This window comes from Mustela lutreola, chromosome 16 (genome assembly GCF_030435805.1).
Source record: "Mustela lutreola isolate mMusLut2 chromosome 16, mMusLut2.pri, whole genome shotgun sequence".
Lineage (NCBI taxonomy): Eukaryota > Metazoa > Chordata > Mammalia > Carnivora > Mustelidae > Mustela > Mustela lutreola.
The window spans coordinates 58,308,969-58,326,797 of NC_081305.1; the positions used below are offsets into that span (position 1 = coordinate 58,308,969).

At 56.2% G+C, this 17,829-nt stretch overlaps 2 protein-coding genes across 4 annotated transcripts in view; one reads left to right on the forward strand and one right to left on the reverse strand.

Annotated features, from left to right (window-relative positions):
• Positions 1-2,827, forward strand: part of OPA3 (outer mitochondrial membrane lipid metabolism regulator OPA3) — a 71,459-nt gene extending 68,632 nt beyond the window's left edge. Inside the window, exon 2 of the mRNA XM_059153483.1 lies at positions 1,072-2,827. Coding sequence (XP_059009466.1) covers positions 1,072-1,466 — 395 coding nt within the window. The 3' untranslated portion in view covers positions 1,467-2,827. The remainder of the gene's footprint in view (positions 1-1,071) is intronic.
• A 195-nt stretch (positions 2,828-3,022) lies between these two features.
• On the reverse strand, positions 3,023-16,124 carry VASP (vasodilator stimulated phosphoprotein). Of its 3 annotated transcripts, none has more exons than XM_059153479.1 (13): positions 15,782-16,124; positions 8,613-8,784; positions 8,352-8,517; positions 7,185-7,278; positions 6,636-6,685; positions 6,244-6,482; positions 5,989-6,086; positions 5,353-5,404; positions 5,161-5,197; positions 4,900-4,945; positions 4,638-4,728; positions 4,014-4,071; positions 3,023-3,890 (listed from the first exon to the last, which is right to left on the reverse strand). In XM_059153479.1, the coding sequence occupies exons 1-13, from the start codon at positions 15,784-15,786 to the stop codon at positions 3,853-3,855; spliced, it is 1,146 nt and encodes a 381-aa protein (XP_059009462.1). In that variant the 5' UTR covers positions 15,787-16,124; the 3' UTR covers positions 3,023-3,852. The 3 variants fall into 3 exon arrangements, with proteins under 3 accessions (XP_059009462.1, XP_059009463.1, XP_059009461.1); XM_059153480.1 differs by having other exon boundaries at positions 5,161-5,194; positions 5,989-6,089; positions 15,782-16,123; XM_059153478.1 differs by having other exon boundaries at positions 5,989-6,089; positions 15,782-16,123.
• Between the last annotated feature and the right edge of the window lie 1,705 nt (positions 16,125-17,829).

Consider the following 17,829-nt stretch of genomic DNA (forward strand, 5'->3'; position numbering starts at 1 on the left):
TGACAAAGATTACCCATAAACAGTAAAAAAAAGTAGCTTAAATTTAACTCACTTGTGAAAGTTGAGAGTGGGGGAAGGAGAGAGGATACAGAATTGGTGATAAAGTCACATAAGGGGTGGGTCGGAGCAGAACAATCAAAACAGAATATTTTTTTAAAAATTCAACTTAGTAAATCAAGAAATGGAGGTATAAGCTTGTTATTTGGCATCGTGGTGATAAGCTGGAAGTAATCAATACAGAAAGGAACAAAAGTGGTGGGAGTGGGAGCAGGACTGAAGCTGGAGGTAGGAAGGCGGGCTTGGGTTTTTCAGTCCAGCCCCTTGCGTGTGGTCTAAATCATTCCCCCCACGTGCATGTGTTACTCTTCTACCTAAAAGGAAGGAAAGGCAACCATGTCAGGCTGGTTGCGGTGGCAGGGGAGAAGAAGACGTTTTCCATAAGTTCCTTCCTTAATGAGCCCGAGGACCCGTATTTTCTCGGTCAGCAACTACTTGTCTGTGGATGGATATTAATGATTCCTGGAGTGACTCGGGTTTCAGCATCTATGTTGTGCTTATGTTGTGTTTATGGACGATGACAATGCTCCCAGCCCTTATTCACCTGAATAAGTGATGAGGTAAAGAAGTTAGCGCAGCCTGGCTTAAGCCAGAAACCCCCGAAGCGGCCGCGCGTCTAGAGATCGCGAGTGTCAGCGCCACTTTCAGGGGAGGAGGGGAGGAGCCTGGCGGGCCCTCGAGCGCGCTCGAGAAGGAGCTGAAGCAGCAAGTTTTACACCTGCTGGTGATCTGTGACCCCCCACCCCCGAGGTGCGGCCCCCACTCAGGACCTCCCCTACAGAGCAGCAATTTTCATGCCTGGCTTCTCGCCAGAATCTTCTAGACTCTTCTAGACACCCCGGGCCAGATGACGGCCTCCGCCCCCAAGCCGGTCCTCTTGAAGGCGCCCACTCACTAACGCCGGCGATTCTGGCTGCCGTGTGCCCATTGCTCCGGCCTGGACACCGAGGCGTCGAAGGGCGGGGATTGTCGCGGCTCCCGCGCCAAAGATCCCTTACCCCTCTTCCCCCGCAGTGTACCACTGGGCGGAGATGCGCACCAAGATGCGCCTCATGGGCTTCAGTATGCAAGCCGTCAAGCCGCTGAACGAGAACGCGGCCGCGGAGCTGGGCGCCGAGCTGCTGGGCGAGGCCACCATCTTCATGGTGGCCTGCGGCTGCCTGGTGCTGGAGTACTGGCGCCACCAGGCGCAGCAGCGGCGCAAGGAGACGGACCGGCACGCCGCCTGGAGCACGATGCGGGACGAGGTGGACCACCTGGCGCTGGCGCTGGAGGCCCTGCAGGATCGCGTGCAGGCGGCGCCGCTGCAGAGCGCCGTGGACGAGCTGCGGGCGCAGATGCGGGAGGTGCGCGCCCAGCTCTGCGCCCGGGACCCCCCGGCCGCGCCCGAGGCACCGCCCAAGGAATAGGGGCCGCGTGCGGGACCTTGGTCTTCGATGTGGCTGTGATGTCTCCGACCTAACCTCTTCCTGTCCACACTGTCCCTTCCTGAACCGGCCCAGCTAATACCACTCAGTCCTTTTAGGGGCATAAGGGAGGCTGGAGGGGGGCTGGGGCCACCGGGCTTTCTGGTCACGTCCCGACTAACCTGCTCGGTGGTACTTTCCACAGGGACTTCACCCACTAGTGGGTGGAACGTTCCAGCAGTCCCCCTGCCTTCCCAGTCCACTGATTCAGCACTGTGTCATGGAAAGACATGGTCTTCCACTGGATCCCACCCACCCACTACTAGATGGGCCAGCAGGACACATGGACCTAGCTAACTCATTCCGTCACTCATACTTCCACTCATGTGAGTGGCTTCCTGCCCCCCATCCATTACACCAGAACACCCTCTCCCCCTTCTTCATTGGCAAAGACCATTGTAAGGAAAATGCAAACTCCCAGGCGACTTGCAGACCCCTTCATTTTCCATCTACCTCACTTGGAGGGGGCAGACAAGGATCGATCTTGGGACTGTCTTAGGTTGAGTCCCCCTGTGGACTGTACCACCATCCATTGGTACCTCTAGTGGTCATCCCAACAGATAACCCCTCCCTTTAGTCTGTGCCATAACACATGGAGAAGCTGTGCAGGACCCCCCCTCCATCCCCATTCCCACCTGGACCTTCTGTGGTCTGTTCCACTGGAGTTGGTCCTCCGGGGTAGAAAAATTGGTGGTGCCTAGGGATGAGCCATTCTGTGTTTTGGTCTTAGCTTTGTTTACCTGTCTCAAGTTCTGGACCTACTGTTGTCCTTGTCCACTGTCCTCTGCTGGCCCCTTATAGGAATCCCCCACCTGTTCCCCTACCTCATGGGGCACCTGTCACCCCCCATCTCCCATCCAAACCTGCTCTTGAGTACTCAGGGATTCCTTCTTCTTTCTTGCCTTCAGACCGATCACCCAGCTAACCCTCACCTTCCTTCCTACAAAGGCTTCCTCCAGTGGGACAACCTGCCCCACAGCCCTGAAGTTCCCCACCCCCATCCAAATGGAAAATTCCAACCAGGCAAGGTTAGCTACCCAACCTATGACCTGCCAACCCACTGAACCACCAAAGGGGGTGTGTATGAGCTCTGTCATTTCTGAATTCTGATTTTTTAAAACTGTAAGTTTCACAATTAAAGGCACTCTGGGGTAAAGAAGTCATCTGTAAGAATGTGTCTGAGAAGCATGGCATACATCTGCAAAATGGGTACAAGGCTCACTGGTTTTAGCAGAGAAGCTGGGAGGATTCCCAGAGGGAACTGGGCAGAGTCATCCTATAAGCTGTTTCCCAGATGAGGAAACTGAGGCCTGGGGGTAGCAAAAGGACTTGCCCAATGCCACATAGCAAGGGACTGTCCTTAGCTTTTTCAGGGTGGTAGATCTGGGAACTGGAACAGGTACAGGGTGGGAAGGAGGAAGAGGAGGGGAAGGTGGATTACTGTGGGAAGGGCAGCCCCCATCCTCATCAGAGCAGGCCTTTGAATCAATCCAGCAATCTTCACATTTATAAAAAACTGGCAGATTTATTCCGTTGGGGTCCATTTTCAAGAAGCTAAAGGTGAAGGTGGGAGAGGAGAAGTTTCCTTCCCTTTTCCTTTCTCCCTCATCTTATTTTCCCCAGGGGGCAAAAATGGCCTGGACCCCAAAACCTACCCAAATAAAAAACCAAAAAACTGAGGTTCCAAAAATTTATAGCATCTTAATTCCTCATAGAAAAGGGGAAGGAGCCAAAGGGAAGGGAGCTCCCTGGGGTGAGGGTAGGGGAGGTGCCCCCAGGTGGTAGGACAACCCCCCCCCCCATATATCTGCCCCAAATGGGACAAGCCTGGGGTATAGCATTTAAAAAAAAATTCCCCACACCCCAATTTTATCAAAACCAAAGAGAAACAAAATTTCCCTTCCCCCCAACCTAAATATATATATATATATACTTTTTTTTCTTAAAAAAACAAAAATTCGAAGGCATTAAGCGTTAAAGTGAATCTAGAACAAGGGAATGTGAAATTCCCTCTTTCCTTCCCCCTTACTGTGGGGTTAATTGGTACATCCCCAACAGAGGAACCAGCCCCAAGGGGATGGCGGAGGGGAAGGACCAAAGGGAGCAAAGGACAGGGGCCTCCCCAGCCAATCAGCAGCCAGTATGGGTGTGGGCGTGGGGGGGAACCAAGGAAGCCACACCCCTTTGGAATTTTCCAGGTAGGAGGGGGAGTGGGGAAGATGCGTTCCTTTGTAGTCTTCAGCCAATTCCAAGTCAAGTCAAGGCAGGGAAAGCGGGGTAACAGGCGGGTGTGCAGAAAGGAGATATGGGATCTTCTGGGGCCCTGTGGTCAGGGAGATTCCCGCTTCCTCAGCTCCTGGACAAACGCTGGAAGGAAACAAGGGCCAGAGATCAGGGGCAGAGCCTCTTCCTCCTTCCCTTCCAACATGGGCCCCTTCCAGGAGGCGCAATGCCTCCAAAATATATGCTTAAAATAAAAAACAACCTCACCTTCAATTATTTCCTCTTTTACTTTCTGTAGTTCCTTCCTCACCTCTTCCAGAAGCTCCTGGAAATAATGGGGTATAACCAATCAGAAAGGGCTCTTGGACTGCAGAAATGAAGCTGCCCCGTCTTAATGACCGAAGGGCCAGAGGTAGAAGGTTCAAGACACACACACACACACACCAAACACGCATAGTGACATCACTGATAAGGCCACAGAGTAACTAGAAAATTCTAGGGGGAAATTCTGGATCCTTGAAGCCAGATGAAAAGGACTGGAGAGCAACCAGTACCAGGGCTGGGAAATACAATCCAGTCTCCTGCCAGTTCCAGTTGATGCTGGCTGTCTGGATCTAGTGTGCTGGAAAGGACTCTGGGTGCTCATCCGGAACGAGTGCAGTAGTAGATTAGTAAGGTCTGTCCCCAGCACAGGAAAAGGAGTTGTGGTCTGTGAGTCCTCCCTGCTCTGATTCAATCTCTCCCTTTCTCAGGTGGGAAAACTGAGGTTTCTGAGGCCTTTTCATAGAATCCCAGGGCAGGTTGGTGTTAGAGTTTGGACCCAGGTCTTCTTTCTTCCTATGGCTCCTTTCTGGCCCCCAAACTTCATCTCGGGGCCCCTCCCCAAGCTACCTGTTTCACTCTCTCCAGGTCTGACTCATCACTGGAGCTGGGTGTAGAGGGATGGGCCTCAGAAGCGGTCACAGAAGAAGAGGACTTCATCCTAGGAGAGTCGGTGTGATTTGGAACAAAAATGAGGTTAGAGAGAGGGGTCAGGATCCCCTGCTTCCCGGTCCAGGGGTCCCATTGTGCACCTTCCTACAAGGAAAGGTACACAAATTTGGCAAATCCCTCCTATTTATAGGGGGGTGGGGCCCCAGCATGGATGGCCCACCTGGGCAAGGTTGTGCTGTTCTTCTCCCAAGGTCTCCGCACAGGTTCTGGGGGAAAGGCGACGAATCAGGAAGATCAGGGACAAGGAATGCCCCGCCTGCATCTTTCCCCCCAGCCCCATCAGTTCCTATTCCAAGAACCTTCTTAGGAGACTCGAATTCCCATCATTGTTTGCACAGATTCCCCCCATCAGAGGGCATTCCCTGTGAGAATAGGGCACCCTGAGACTCATAGTTTCTGCAGGGTAGACTGGCTCACTCACCGCTCTGGGCTGGGACTCTGGCCTCTGGCTCCTCCTGCTGGTGGGAAATAAAACTGTCATGAGACGGAGGGCTCATTCTCCTCCTCCGGCTTCAAACCCCGCCCATTCCTAGCGCACCCCCGGCCCTCCCCAGTCGCCCTGCCCAAATGGTATGGCCTAAGGTGCGGATGGCAGGAAGAGCCCCTAACTCACATTAGCGGATTCATCCTTGGGGGGTTTCTCCCCAACTTGTGTGGCTTTCCTTCTGCAGGAGGGACAGGTAAAAACAGATGACTTCAGCCCTCCCTCAGCCACTCAGTAATTCTTACCAGAGTTCTAGAAAGGTGGAGTCTAAGGTGTAGAGTTCTGGAATTCTCCAAGGCTAAGGAAACTAGAGTTTTAGAAGTCACTGAAGAGTGCCGCTCTCCAACTAGGGTGGGGGCTTACGATTCTCGCATTTAGGAATCACAGAATTCTAAGGGTGGAAGTCTCTGTCTCAGGCAGCTGGGATTCTGGGGATCGGAGTTTCCAAGATTCTGAGGCAGGCTCTCCTAAGGGGAGACCTCCTGAGGTCCTAGAATTCTGGATTTCAGAACATTCTGGAGGCAATTCTGGAGGAACTCGGTGGTTCCAAATCTCAGCCATCTCAGGAGAATGGAATCTCCAGCATTATACCCAAATCTGCCTGTCAAAGAGGGAACTTTCACCCAAAGAAACAGACCAAGCCGGAATCTGAGCCCTCCCCCGACCTCGCTCTACTGAACTGGAATCTCCAGGTGCTAACTGCGGGTCTGAGGGGTTTCTCTCCAGAGCTTTCCGAGGCACTGATGGCTCCAGGCTCAGGCTCACCTCCGGGCCAGCATGGCGTTCATCTCTTCCATGAGCCCCCCACCCGTGCTCCGGGTGCTCTCTGTCTTGGGGGCTGAGGGCCCCCCTGAGGCCTCCTCCTGCTGGAGAAATTACAAAGAGGAGGGGACTTTATGGGTGGGCTTCTTGGCCCCCTCCAGCCCTCCTGTGATGCACCCCATCCCCAGCAACTCTGGCCTCATCCCATTATTCCATCAGAGCCGTCGCCCCACATCCTGCCCGGCGTGGCCCCCTCACCTTGCTGACTTTCCTGAGTTTGGCTCCAGCGATGGCTGCCGCAAGGCCGGGGGCCCCTGTTCCCCCACCACTGGGGCCTTGTGCTGTGGGGAGAGGGGGTGCAGGAGGCGGGCCTCCCCCTGCTCCATGCCCTGTAGCGGAGACCCCTGAGGGGGCACCAGGGGGTGGGGGGGGACCAGGAGGAGGAGGAGGTCCTGGCGGTGGGGGTGGTCCCCCAGCTGGAGGAGCAGGTGGGCCTCCTGGAAGAAACACAGAAAAGGAGGGTGTTGAGAGAGGAGCCTCACTTCTTATTATCCAGCTGGCGCACCCCTCCTCAGGGAGCCCCCCCAACCCCGGGTCCCCATCCCTCCTATTCCCCTCCATCCCTCCCAAGGCCACTGAGCAATCATCACCTGCATTGGAGACTCGACGCTCCATGTGCTCTGGTGGGCCCGGCTGCTGCCTGAGAAGGGGTGATGGAACAGCCATCACTCAGGGCCCCAGGGATGACCAGCAACCTCCCAGCTTCTCTCCCAGGTCTCCAGGGAGGTGGACTGCCAATCCCTGCCCTTGCCTTCCTCCCCCAGGGGCCCAGGAAAGAGATGGGGGGAAGGGCAGGGACAGGGTGGGACCGAGATGTGACCATTCCAGTCATCAGACTGTCAGGAACATGGGAATTACAAAATGCCCCAGATCTTTTAAACAACCAACTTTTGGACTCGGGGTATGCGGGAATCCAGGGCTTGAGGGGGTCAGAAGGTTCTGCAACTCTGAGTGGGGGAGTTTCTCAGACTCCTGGAGGTGGGGTTTTCTGAAAGCCCTTCATTTCTAGCTCCCCAGGGAGCAGTAGGAGCATTGTGGAAAGTGAACGCTGGAGCGTTCTCCACTCTGGGAGCCGGGGGTTCTGGAACATCCTAGAACGTGGGTGCTGGTACGGTTCTCCACCCAGGGGCCTGCCCCACCTTTTCTGCTGCTCCACCTCCTCTGGGGTGGGACCGTTCTGGACAGACCAGGTGGAAGGTGCCGCAGGTGGTGGGGGTGGCGGGGGCCCCCCTCCTGGAAGGCGAGAGTAGAAAAGCCTGGTGAGTCAACCCCAGAACGCTGCCTCACCCTGTGACACTGTCCCTCAGCTCTTCCAGGAATCCCTCCCAGAGGCGCTCGCTTCCTCCTTCCTCCAGGACCCTGACCCTGGGGCTGCAGTGTGGGACGCAGGTCAGGCCTGGGTGCGGGATGAAGGAGGGCACCAGCCTCCCTTGTCCGTGCAGAAATGAGGCCGGTGCTGTGATGACTCCCAGCAGAAGCCCACAGTCACCTGCCCCACGCCTTGCAGACCAGAGCTTGCGTGAACAAGATCAATTCAGGCTGATCTCTAGCATCAGGGCTCTTAAGCACTGTCTCCGCCACTCAGACCCCAGCCCAAAAATGCTTGAAAGGTTGGGAGTGTCTTCCTCCCCCTACAACCTGAACCACCCACCGTACTCTTCTGTACCCCCAGCCGAGCAAGCCCTTCCCCACTGGCAAGGAGCTTGCCCCAGAAAGCAAATGACTCTGCCATTGGGGGGATGAGAAGTCGGACAGCAGCACCCCCCCCCCCCCGCCAGACCCTGGATGCCCCACGGTCTCCTAAAGCCTCGCCCTTCGGAGTCTGGACGGACAGCCTTATGACCAGGGCCCGGGTTACAGACGCAGAGGCTTGGGCCGCACCTGGGGCCCAACCGAACCAGAATACCTGTGCGCGCTCACATTTAAGAAATCCCAACACTGATGATCTCTTTCTCAAGAGTGAGGCCAGAAAACTAACCCATGACCCGTCACTACAACAGCGACCTAGTGAAAGGGCACAGGGGCCTTCTGGGGCCTGGAAGGATCCGGATTCAGATCTGGATCGGGGAGGTGGGCCCTGGGTGTGTGTGTGTGTGTGTGTGTGTGTGCGTGTGCGTGTAGACACATTCCTTCAGGAATCGTGCGTTTTACGCCGGGTGCACAAGGGGCACACAGGAGCCTTGACAAAGTTCTCACTGGATTTCTCCAGGGGAGCAGTGCAGAAGCAATTAAAGAGAACAAGGGGTGATTTGGGGGTGGTAAAACGGCAGCCCCCAGGCAGGGCTCTGGAGCTCCCCCCGACTCACCTTCCAATGCCTCTAGGGCACTGGCCATGGCTGCCGCGAACTGTGCTGCGTCCTCTTTGCTCCCGAAGTTGAGGCCCCAGACCTGGCGGGCGTCACGCCACTGGTGGAAGCTGGGGGTGGCCTGGTTATACTTGATACCCCGGACGATGGCACAGTTGATGACCACCTTGGCAGGAGGGGAAAGATGGGTGAGGATGCAGGGTTGCAGGGGTGGGGGCTGGGGACCACAGAGGGAGAGGGAGAGGGGGGCAGAGTCTTCACCTGCTGTTCCGGCTGCATCTTCCAACCAACCACCCGGAAGGAATTGGCTGTGGGGTTGTGGTAGATCTGGACGCGGCTGAAAGCCTGGGGGCCCGTGCCTGCCGGCAGCCATCGCTTATTGCTGTCATCGTAAAGCATGACAGTGGCCCAGCTGGAGCAGATAACCGTCTCACTGCGGGGAGGGGAGCAGGGCCAAGGTCAGGTTAGCAGAGGGGAGCACGGCCCCCACCCTCCAAGGGGCCCATCACCTGCATCTGGGTCTCCCAGGGACACTCAGGGCTTCCCAGCATGTGAGGGGGAGGCAGACACCCTGAGAGGGGAGAAGGTCAGAGACAGGCGGATGGGGAGACCAAGCAGAACCTGGGAGAGAGAAGCTGACAGGTGGGACAGAGGGAGACAGAGACACAGGCGAACTGGGAACATGAGGGAGAGGAAGCGTCAGACAGACAGACGGGAAGAGACAAACATACGAACAAACAGATGTGGGGAGAGAGGGGAGAAGGGAGAGACAGAGACAGACAGACAGACAGACTGGGAACAAATCAGAAAGGCAGGGCCTGGAGAGACCGACAAGCACGGAAGGGAGTCAGACAGACAGACAGATGGAGGAAGACAGAGTGGGGAGATGGACAGACAGATGCAGAGGAACACAGGTGAGCTAACTGGATGAGGGGACTCAGAAGTGGGACAGTGGGGACCCAGCAGGAGCTCCGGGCAGCACTGGGGACTAGCCTGGTACTCTCAGACTCGGTTTCCCTGTCTCTGCCAGGGTGCTTGACCCGTCCGTTCCCAGCCCCCACTCCCTGCTCAGGTCAGAAGAGGAAGCCAAGGCTCCAGGAGGGGAAGGGTGAGGTCTGCAGGACGCTGGGCATGGATGCTAGATCCCAGGCTCTTCCGCCCCATCCGTCCGGCTCCCCCGGGGCACCAGCGGCCATCAGCAGACACTCCCTGCTCTGTCAAGCCGAGGTCTTGGGCAATGATCCGGACAGCCCCAGCCCCGCCCTCCAGGGCAGGAGACGCTCCTGTCCCCAGATGGTGCCAACCCAAAGCCAGGGCTGGGGTGCCCAGAAGGAGCACCTGCCCTGGCCTGGGGTCAGGGAGGCCTTCCTGGAGAAAGCATCATCTGACTCAGGCTTGGCGGGGAAGGGTCAGGAAACTGGTTCAGAGTTCAGGATCTCACATCGACAGACCTGGGTTCAAATCCTCACTGAGAGGCCTACTCCATGTGACTCAGGGAATCCACCCTCCCACCCAGGTAACTCTTCTTCCTGGCCGGCAAAGTGGGGGTCTTCCAGCCGATTCGCAGGGCAGTGGGAGGGAAAAATGGAGTCTGGGCACCAAAAGCTCTTGGCACAGTGCCTGGCACGTACCTAGTGCTTAGTAACTGTCAGCATCCCTTTCAGGGCACCCAGAACACAACCTGCTGGGGAGCCCCCACCAGTCCTTCTGGGCTAGTCCCAAGCCCCCTCCCCCAATGAGGAAACTCGGGCTTCCAGATGGGAAGTGACTTGCCCAAGGTCACACACAGACCAGGGGGAAGCACTAGTCCCCACCCCACCCCAACCCCCAGCAGACTTTTTCCTGAAAAGAGGAAGTTGGTGGTCAGGGGTTTCCGGGGAGATAAATTATACCGGCACGGGCAGTGGCTCTGTCTCCGCCGGTGCTGGGGGCTGGGGTGTGACGCTAGCCTTGTTAAAGGCAGGACAGGAAAAGCCCCTCCGCAGACCCAGCTCCTGGTTCTTAGGCCAGGAAGCTGAGCACCGCCCCCGCCCCCGCCTCGTTCCTCCCCCTAAGTTTATACAACTGATACACCTCCCTCTTACTGGGCTAGTCAGGCGCTCAAAAGTCCTTTCCAGAGATGCTCATTTTATTCTCACTGCAGCCCTCCAAGCTGGGCCCTATTTCATCTTCGTTTTGCAAGTAAGGACTGTAACTGGAGGCCCAGAGAGGTCAAGTGACTTGGCCAGGATCACACAGCTGGTAAGCAGCAGAGTGAGCATTTGAACCTGGGCCACCTGGCTCTCAGGTCCACAGTCTTAACCGCCGGAGACTGCGTGGGCCCTACCCCAATTTCAGGTGCTGTTTCCAGACAAGTGTAGCCGCGGGGACTGTTTCTGGCTCCCAGTGCCCCTGGCAGGACAAGGTTAGGACCTCGCCCACACCTGCCACCCACACCCAGGGCAGACTCTGGCCAGGAGCCCAGGGCTGGAGTTGCTACCCCACCCTAGCTGCACTTTGCTCTCCCAAGCACACTTGCCCTGCTGAGTGTCTGGCCTGGCTGGAGAACTGGGCGTCTGCGGAGTGACCCCAGGCTAGTCCTGCCCCTCTCCAGGCCACAGTGTCCCCATTACAGTACAAGGAGCCTGTTAGAACACAAGTCAGACTGTGTCCCTCCTCTTCTCGGAAAGCTCCCGTGGCTCCCCGCAGAATAAAAGCCAAGTTCTCTCTGTGGTCTGCGTGAGCTGTGTGATCTCTGATCTCATCCCTTCCCTCCCTCAAGCTTGCTGTTCCAGCCCCACGGCCCTCTCTGTTCCAGCCCCACGGCCCTCTCTGTTCCAGCCCCACTGGCCTCCATGCTGCTCCTTCAGCACTGCCAGACAGATTACCCCCTCAGGCCTGTGCATTTTTCTTCCTCAACCTGTATTCTCACCTCCTTCAGGTCTCCACTTACATGCTACCTCTTCTGAGAAGCCCTCCCTGACTACCCTATCTGGAAAAACCCCTCCTTCTGGTCCTGGTCCATAAGTCACAGCAGGGATCCTGCCCTTCGGATCCCTGTCTCCCCTACCAAACTGTCAGGGCAGAGATTGCTTTTCTTTCTGTTCCCAGCTATGTCCCCACAAACCAGAAGGCTGCCCGGCACACAGCAGATATGCCTTCGCCACTTAGTTGTTCATGGTTAAAAGGAAAAACTCTCCACGAAGGCGCTGACGTTCATGGGTTAGCTTTGCGCCCCAGACACTGTTTTAGGCTCTGGGCCCCCCTCTGCCCGTGACCTCACGGCATGGGCTCTGGTGCTCACCCTTTTCACAGAGGAGCAGCCTTGGGCACAGAGAGGTGAAGACGCTTGTCCCATGTCATCCAGCAAGAATGAAAAGGGGCTCAAATTTGAACCCTGGTCTACCCAAGTTCTTAACCTCATTTAAAGATAAGGGAACAGAGAGGCACCTGGGTGACTCAGTGGGTTAAGCCTCTGCCTTCAGCTCAGGTCATGATCTCAGGGTCTTTGGATCGAGTCCCGCATCGGGCTCTCTGCTTGGCACTGATGAGGGAGCACGAGGCTGACTGAGGACAAAGCAAAAGCTGGCGCCTTGTACTCATTTTGCACCAAAGATGTCTCTCTCAAGAATTCTTTCTTGGTCATCGGCTCCGGACCTCAGCCCACCGAACCTCACCTAGGCTCTAGAACTTCATCAGCAGGGAGCCTGCTTCCTCCCCTCTTTCTCTCTCTGCCTGACTCTCTGCCTACTTGTGATCTCTCTCTCTCTCTCTCTCTCTCTCTCTCTCTCTCGGTCAAATAAATAAATAATCTTAAAAAAAAAAAAAAAGATGCGGGAACAGCTAAGCTGAATTTTTTAAGAAGCGAGGTAGAAACTGGTGTGGATAAGAGGTTTAAAAAAAAAAGGTGAGGGGATATAAATACATCTGCACGTGGGTGGGGGGTTGTTGGGGGAGGTGAGGTGACTTAGGCAGAGGTTGCTTCTCAGGAGGCTACCCGTGGCTGTCTCAGAGGAGGGCCCCCGCCCACCACTGGGCTGCCTGAGGAAGGAGGGAGGAAATGGATGTTTTGTGCTGTTTACCCTTTTGAATTGCTTATTTCTTTTCTCTTTTTCAACCAAAGGGCAGGTATTACCTAGAAAACACTAATTCATTACTTAGGTTCAAAAATACAACTCTAAACCAGGCAAAAGCTTGAATGGAAAAATCCCACAGCCCAGGAATCTGGGAGCGGGTCTGAACCAGAGGTACGCCTGATTCCCATGGGCTCCCCTCGATTTGACAGGAGAGAGCCGTCACTCCCAGCCAACCCAGGACCCCACACCTCCCCCAGAAGTCCCTACTTTCTGGAAAACTCGCAAACATGTGGTGGATGACAAAGGGCACAAGTTACTCCCTTGCTACGTGGCTTCACGTCTCTGAGCTGCAGTTTCCAGCCCTGGAAACCAAAACTCACTGGGTTTGCTGTAAGGATATAGAGCGATAAGAAAAACCCTAAGCTCAGAACCTGGAACTTGGCACAGACTCTGCTCTGGCAGCTAAGCGTCAAAACAGGAGGAAGAGGGTTTCTCATCACTGGAGGCAATCAAGCCTAGTCACTCTGGTTTACTCAAGCCTTCCAGATTAGAGGCTTGCCCTTCCCTCACCCCTTCATTCCCCCTCCTTGGGATTTAGCCCACAGCCTCTTTAGCCTACCAAACTTGTAATTCACCCCACAACTCCAACCCTTCCAGACTGCAAATCTTTGCAACAAGCCTAGGTAAGGAATCAGATCTAGGGTATTTGGTTTTCTGTGGGTTCACTCTTGTCCCTCCTCCCGAATAAGCCTCAGTTTCCCACAAATAAACAGGAAGCTAAAGGGCTCTTTTTGCTTATCTGCAGTATCTTAAGTGTTCATATAGAGAAAACCATGTTACGTGTGGTTTTATTTTCCTTTTTCTGTCACAGCATAATAGTCTGGAGACTGCCCTAAATTCAAATCCAGAGTTGCCTACTTCCAAACTGAGTTTAATAGGTGATTTACTTAATTTCTCTGTGCCTCCGTTGTCCCGTGCGTGGGTGGGGTGTGGGGACACAGTCATAATAATACAGTGCCTGGCACAGAGTAGATGTTTGATCAAATGGTCTCTTACTGTTCTTAAAAAAAAAAATTTAAGGTAACAATAATTACCATTACTGGAAGAGGAAAGAAATGGACCCAAATACTTCTTGAGTCCCTTCTACCCTGAGACTCTCAGACCTCTGCCCCCTTTCTCAGCCTTCCCAGAATCCCAGCTGAGTCCCGCACACAGCAGACACTCAACAAATATTTGTCAAACTGGGAGAAAAAGAACGGTATCTTGTAATTTTCCATTTTAACATCCTGTCTTCCAACTGCCCCCAAGGCTGTCCCTGGCCAAACCCGACAGAAATCAGAGGATCCCAGTCCCCTCCCCTCCCTCAAAACTGCCTGTGAACTGCTGAGGGATCCCGGGCAGACCTTTCTCTCTTTGAGACTCAGTTTCCCCAGGTGTCCTCATACAGGGGCATGGGTCTTTTGAATCCTAGCTGTTCTGGAAGAGGGGGCACAGCCCAGCAAGTTGGGTGTGGCCATCGGCGGGGAAGACCCCTCCAGGAGGTGAAAGTAACCCTCTGGTGGGATTCCTGCCCACCCCCCAGGAGGTGGGAGGTTTGGCCTCATCCAGCAGTAGGGGGGCCCTGTGGGAGGGCCCAGGCCTCCGGGACTGGGGGAGGGGGGCGGGAGGCCGGCCCAGACACTGCTCCTGCCCTTTTACGGTCTCACAGTGAGTGAGGCAGCACTAACTCGGACATCCGCCATCCGCCTTCCACGGTGCCTGGGACCGGAAACGCGGGGGGGGGCGAGGGGCGGGGCTGGGGAGCAGTGGGAGAGGAGAGTCCCCTGGGAAGAGGGTGAGGGAAGTGAGCCTCGCTCCCGAAAAATGCCCCCTCTCCAGGGCAGGCCTTGAAGAGATGTTGCTATAATGGGGATAGGCAGGAGACCTTGAGGGTGTCTGTGGCTGCCTCCTGGCTCCAGATTTTCCAACACTTTCACATCAGGAGGAACGCATGAGGAGGGGACTGTCTAATGGTCATAAAAAGCAGGGCCACTCTTGATGTCAGAGGGCAGAGGCATGAGAACGTAAGGGGAAAGAGGGAGGATGTGGTCACCAGGGGGTTAATCCCCAGTCCTCCTCGGGGGCCTCCCCATCAAGCTGGGGGCTTCGGGGGCAGGAAGTCCCCGAGAGAGTGGAGGAAGGGAGATAGTATTGTCAGGCTCAGTCCCCGGGGGAGAGATTATGGGGGGGCTGGGGGAGGGGAGAATGGGGGAGGGTATACTCCAGCCCCCCAGCCCACACTGGCCCCGCCCTCAGGTAAGCCCAGGAGTTCCGAGGGAGGACGGGGTACGACAAAACCCCTTTAGGCTCCCCACCCCCAGGATTAAATTCCTGGGAAGATAGCTGGAACTGTCTTGGAAGCCTGAGTCCCAGGGGGAGAGGGCTATGACCTTGAAGCTTTACAGCGCCCCTCCCAACCCCACAGCTCCCGTTGGCCAGGAAGGGGGGTGGTGATGAGAGGAGGGGGAGGCGTGTGGTGGGGAAAGCAGCCGGCCCACAGCGCTCCTTGCCCGCTCCCCCACACCAGCTGTCTCGACAGGTGAGTCAGGAAGACAAAGGCCCCTCTTCCCCCAGCTGCCGCGCCCCCTCCCTCTCCAGGACCACGCAGGTGGGGGCGAGGGGCCGCCCTTCTGGCCCCGGGCCGGGGAGCCGCCCACCGCGCTGAGCGCAGGAGCTCAGTCCTAGGCACCGCTTGTTTTAAGCAGAATGTAGGTGGGGAGCGGCGGGGGAGGGGAGACCCAACCAGACCCTCTGGGCTGCGTTTGCTTCCGTGGGTCCATCCTCACCAACCTCCACAGGAGGACAAGAGCCCCCCCCCTCAAATTTAGGGTTAAGTACCCGAAGTTAAGAAGCGAGGTCCCACTTGGTAAGGCTTTTTCCAGCGCCACGTAAAGGGAGACCCAGCAAACCAAAGTCTATGTCTCAAATCTCTCTTCCAGGTCCCAGGGACCCCCAAACCGGTCCCCCCATCCCTCCCAGACCCTAAGTTAAGATTTGGGGGGAGTCTGAGCCATGAGTAAATCCTGGCCTCTATGCAGGGAGTATCTGCCAACTTGGAGGTTCTCTGAAAAGTCTTTAAGAAATCCGGGAGTCCTCAGAGCGCCCCTAAATCTGTGGGCTCCCAGGAGAACCTCCCAGGCACCACCCCCAGCCTTAGGAGTCATGGCTAAGTGGTCAGTATTTGGAACTGGTCCAAGGGGGCTCGGCCTCAAATCAGAGGCCCCCAGTGTCCTGTCCCCAAATTCCAGCCCGGAGCAAGCTGGGGGAGGGGGGACAAAGGCGGGGCGGGGAGCCCGCGCTGAGAGCGGAAGGGTTTGGAGACAGTTCGAGGCTCACCTCATGGCTGCTCAGCAGGAGAGCGGCGCACCCACGGATGGGTGCTCCCGGGGTGCCCCTGGCTCAAGGTTCAGGGGTTCGGGGCTGGCTCCAGATTCTGCTCAGTCTCCCCCAGGGTCCCGCCCCATAGAGTCCGGCTTCCTGGGGGGAACGTGGACGGGGCCGGGGCGGGTCCTCAGGCACCTCCTCCCTCTGGAGGTTTGATCCGGGGTCCCTGCGGCAGAAAGGGGGTGCGGCGTCCCGTCCGCGGCGCGCCCCCTCGGCCGGCAGCGGGTACAATGTTACTCTTACTACTGTACTTCTCTTCGCTACATTTCGTTCCAAAATTCCACTCCCCGCACCCACAATGCTCTGCGCCTTAAAGGGGCCGCGGACACCTCAAGACAGTGGCGGGGGGGGCGGTGAAGGGCGCTTAAAAGGGCAACGCGGAACCCTAGACTTCCGCTATCTACCTCTACCCCAACATTATTGCATAGGGATGCACGCCGAGGGTCACCCGCAAATTAGGAGGCAAATTTGGTGGAGGGTAAGGGATTCTTCCTGATTCCTCGTTCTCTTCCACTATGGAAATTCTTAGGCTGATCTTAACGGGGACACAATTTCTTCTCACTCTCCCCAACGATTTCTCCACTTCTTCACATTCTATTCAGTTTGAAGGGGCGGGGGGGGGGGTAGGCGAAGAGGATCCTCTGGTGAAGCATAGGTTCTCTCAAATTTTGTCCCTTAAATGCTATCTTCAGACCCGCAACGTCTCTCTTCTGTGCCAATTTATGAAGGGTTATTAAGGGGTGAACCCTCCGTTCCCCAGCACTGGAGGGGGATGGGCGGGGAGGGCCTGATCCTTCTCACCGCCCCCAGCCCGCCAGGGGAAGGTGAGGAGGAAGTGGGCCGAGGGGGCGCGGCCGGCCGCTGACTCACAGCGGAGGGGTGGGGGTGGGGGTGCAGCGCTGGACCTGGGTGAAGATGGGACTCCCAGGTTCCCGTGTGAATAAAGCCCCTAGACCTCTCCCCACGCACGCCCCGCCGTGACTCAGTTTCGCCCGCAGAGGATGGCGGGATCATCCAGCAATAGGAGGGCGCGCGGAGGCAGGGGCACCCACCCCAGTGCTGGCTCCTGGGAACCCCCTCCCCCATGCTGCAGCTTGGGGCTCGGCCCCAGCACCCCCCCAGCCTTCCGCAGCTGGTCCCGCAGGCCCCGCCCCATGTGACGCCGCTAGTGGCCACTCCCCTCCCGTAGAGCGCCACCTGGCCCGGGTCCGGAGCCCGAGGCTTGGCCTGGATGCCTGGGAAATCATCAGTGCAACGTGCCCAAATGGGTAAACTGAGGTCTGGAGGTAAGGAATAAATCTGGGCCGTAACCCTCTTGCCTGACGGCTCAGAATCACAGTGGTGCATGGGTGCGAGGCAGGAGTGTAAAACCAACAGCAGGGCCCAGTTGACCAGGTAAGGGAATCACGTTTCCCACTCCTTATTCAAGCGTAGCCACCTACCTGGGTGCTGTTCTGACCTCCTTCACCTCATCCTTCGAGGCCATGCTCTGACATTAATTTTTCTATAAAGAACTGAGTAATATCCCCTTCTCTCCCCTGCTCTGGGACATCTTGAACACTAATTCACCTAGGTTATGATTATTTCCCACTATGTCTCCTCAGCTGTGAGTTCTTTGGATACGGGGGTAGACGTGATCAGTTTTTATACCTCACTCAATCCAGCAGAATGAGAACCCCAGTTCTGGGTGACCTCGGGCAACTTTTTTCTCCTCTCTGTTGCTCAGCTTTCGTGGGTGAGCTAGTGCTTTCGTGTGCCACCTTGGCATTTTGGGCAGCAAAGTTTCCTTTCTTTTTTCTTTATGATTTTATTTATTTATTTATCAGAGAAAGAGAGAGAGAGAGAGCACAAGCAGGGGGGGCAGCAGGCAGAGGGAGAAGCAGGCTCCCTGCAGAGCAAGGAGGCTGACGCAGGGCTGGATGCCAGGATCCTGAGATCATGACCTGAGATGAAGGCAGACGCTTAAATGACTGAGCCCCCAGGCATCCCAGCAAAATTTT

Excerpts from the sequence above, each read along its gene's own strand:
- VASP (XM_059153478.1), bottom strand. Across the intron at positions 8,518-8,612 it reads AGATGCAGCCGGAACAGCAG|GTGGTCATCAACTGTGCCAT; the intron begins GTGAAGACTCTG and ends CCTCCTGCCAAG. Across the intron at positions 5,198-5,352 it reads CCAAGGATGAATCCGCTAAT|CAGGAGGAGCCAGAGGCCAG; the intron begins GTGAGTTAGGGG and ends ATTTCCCACCAG.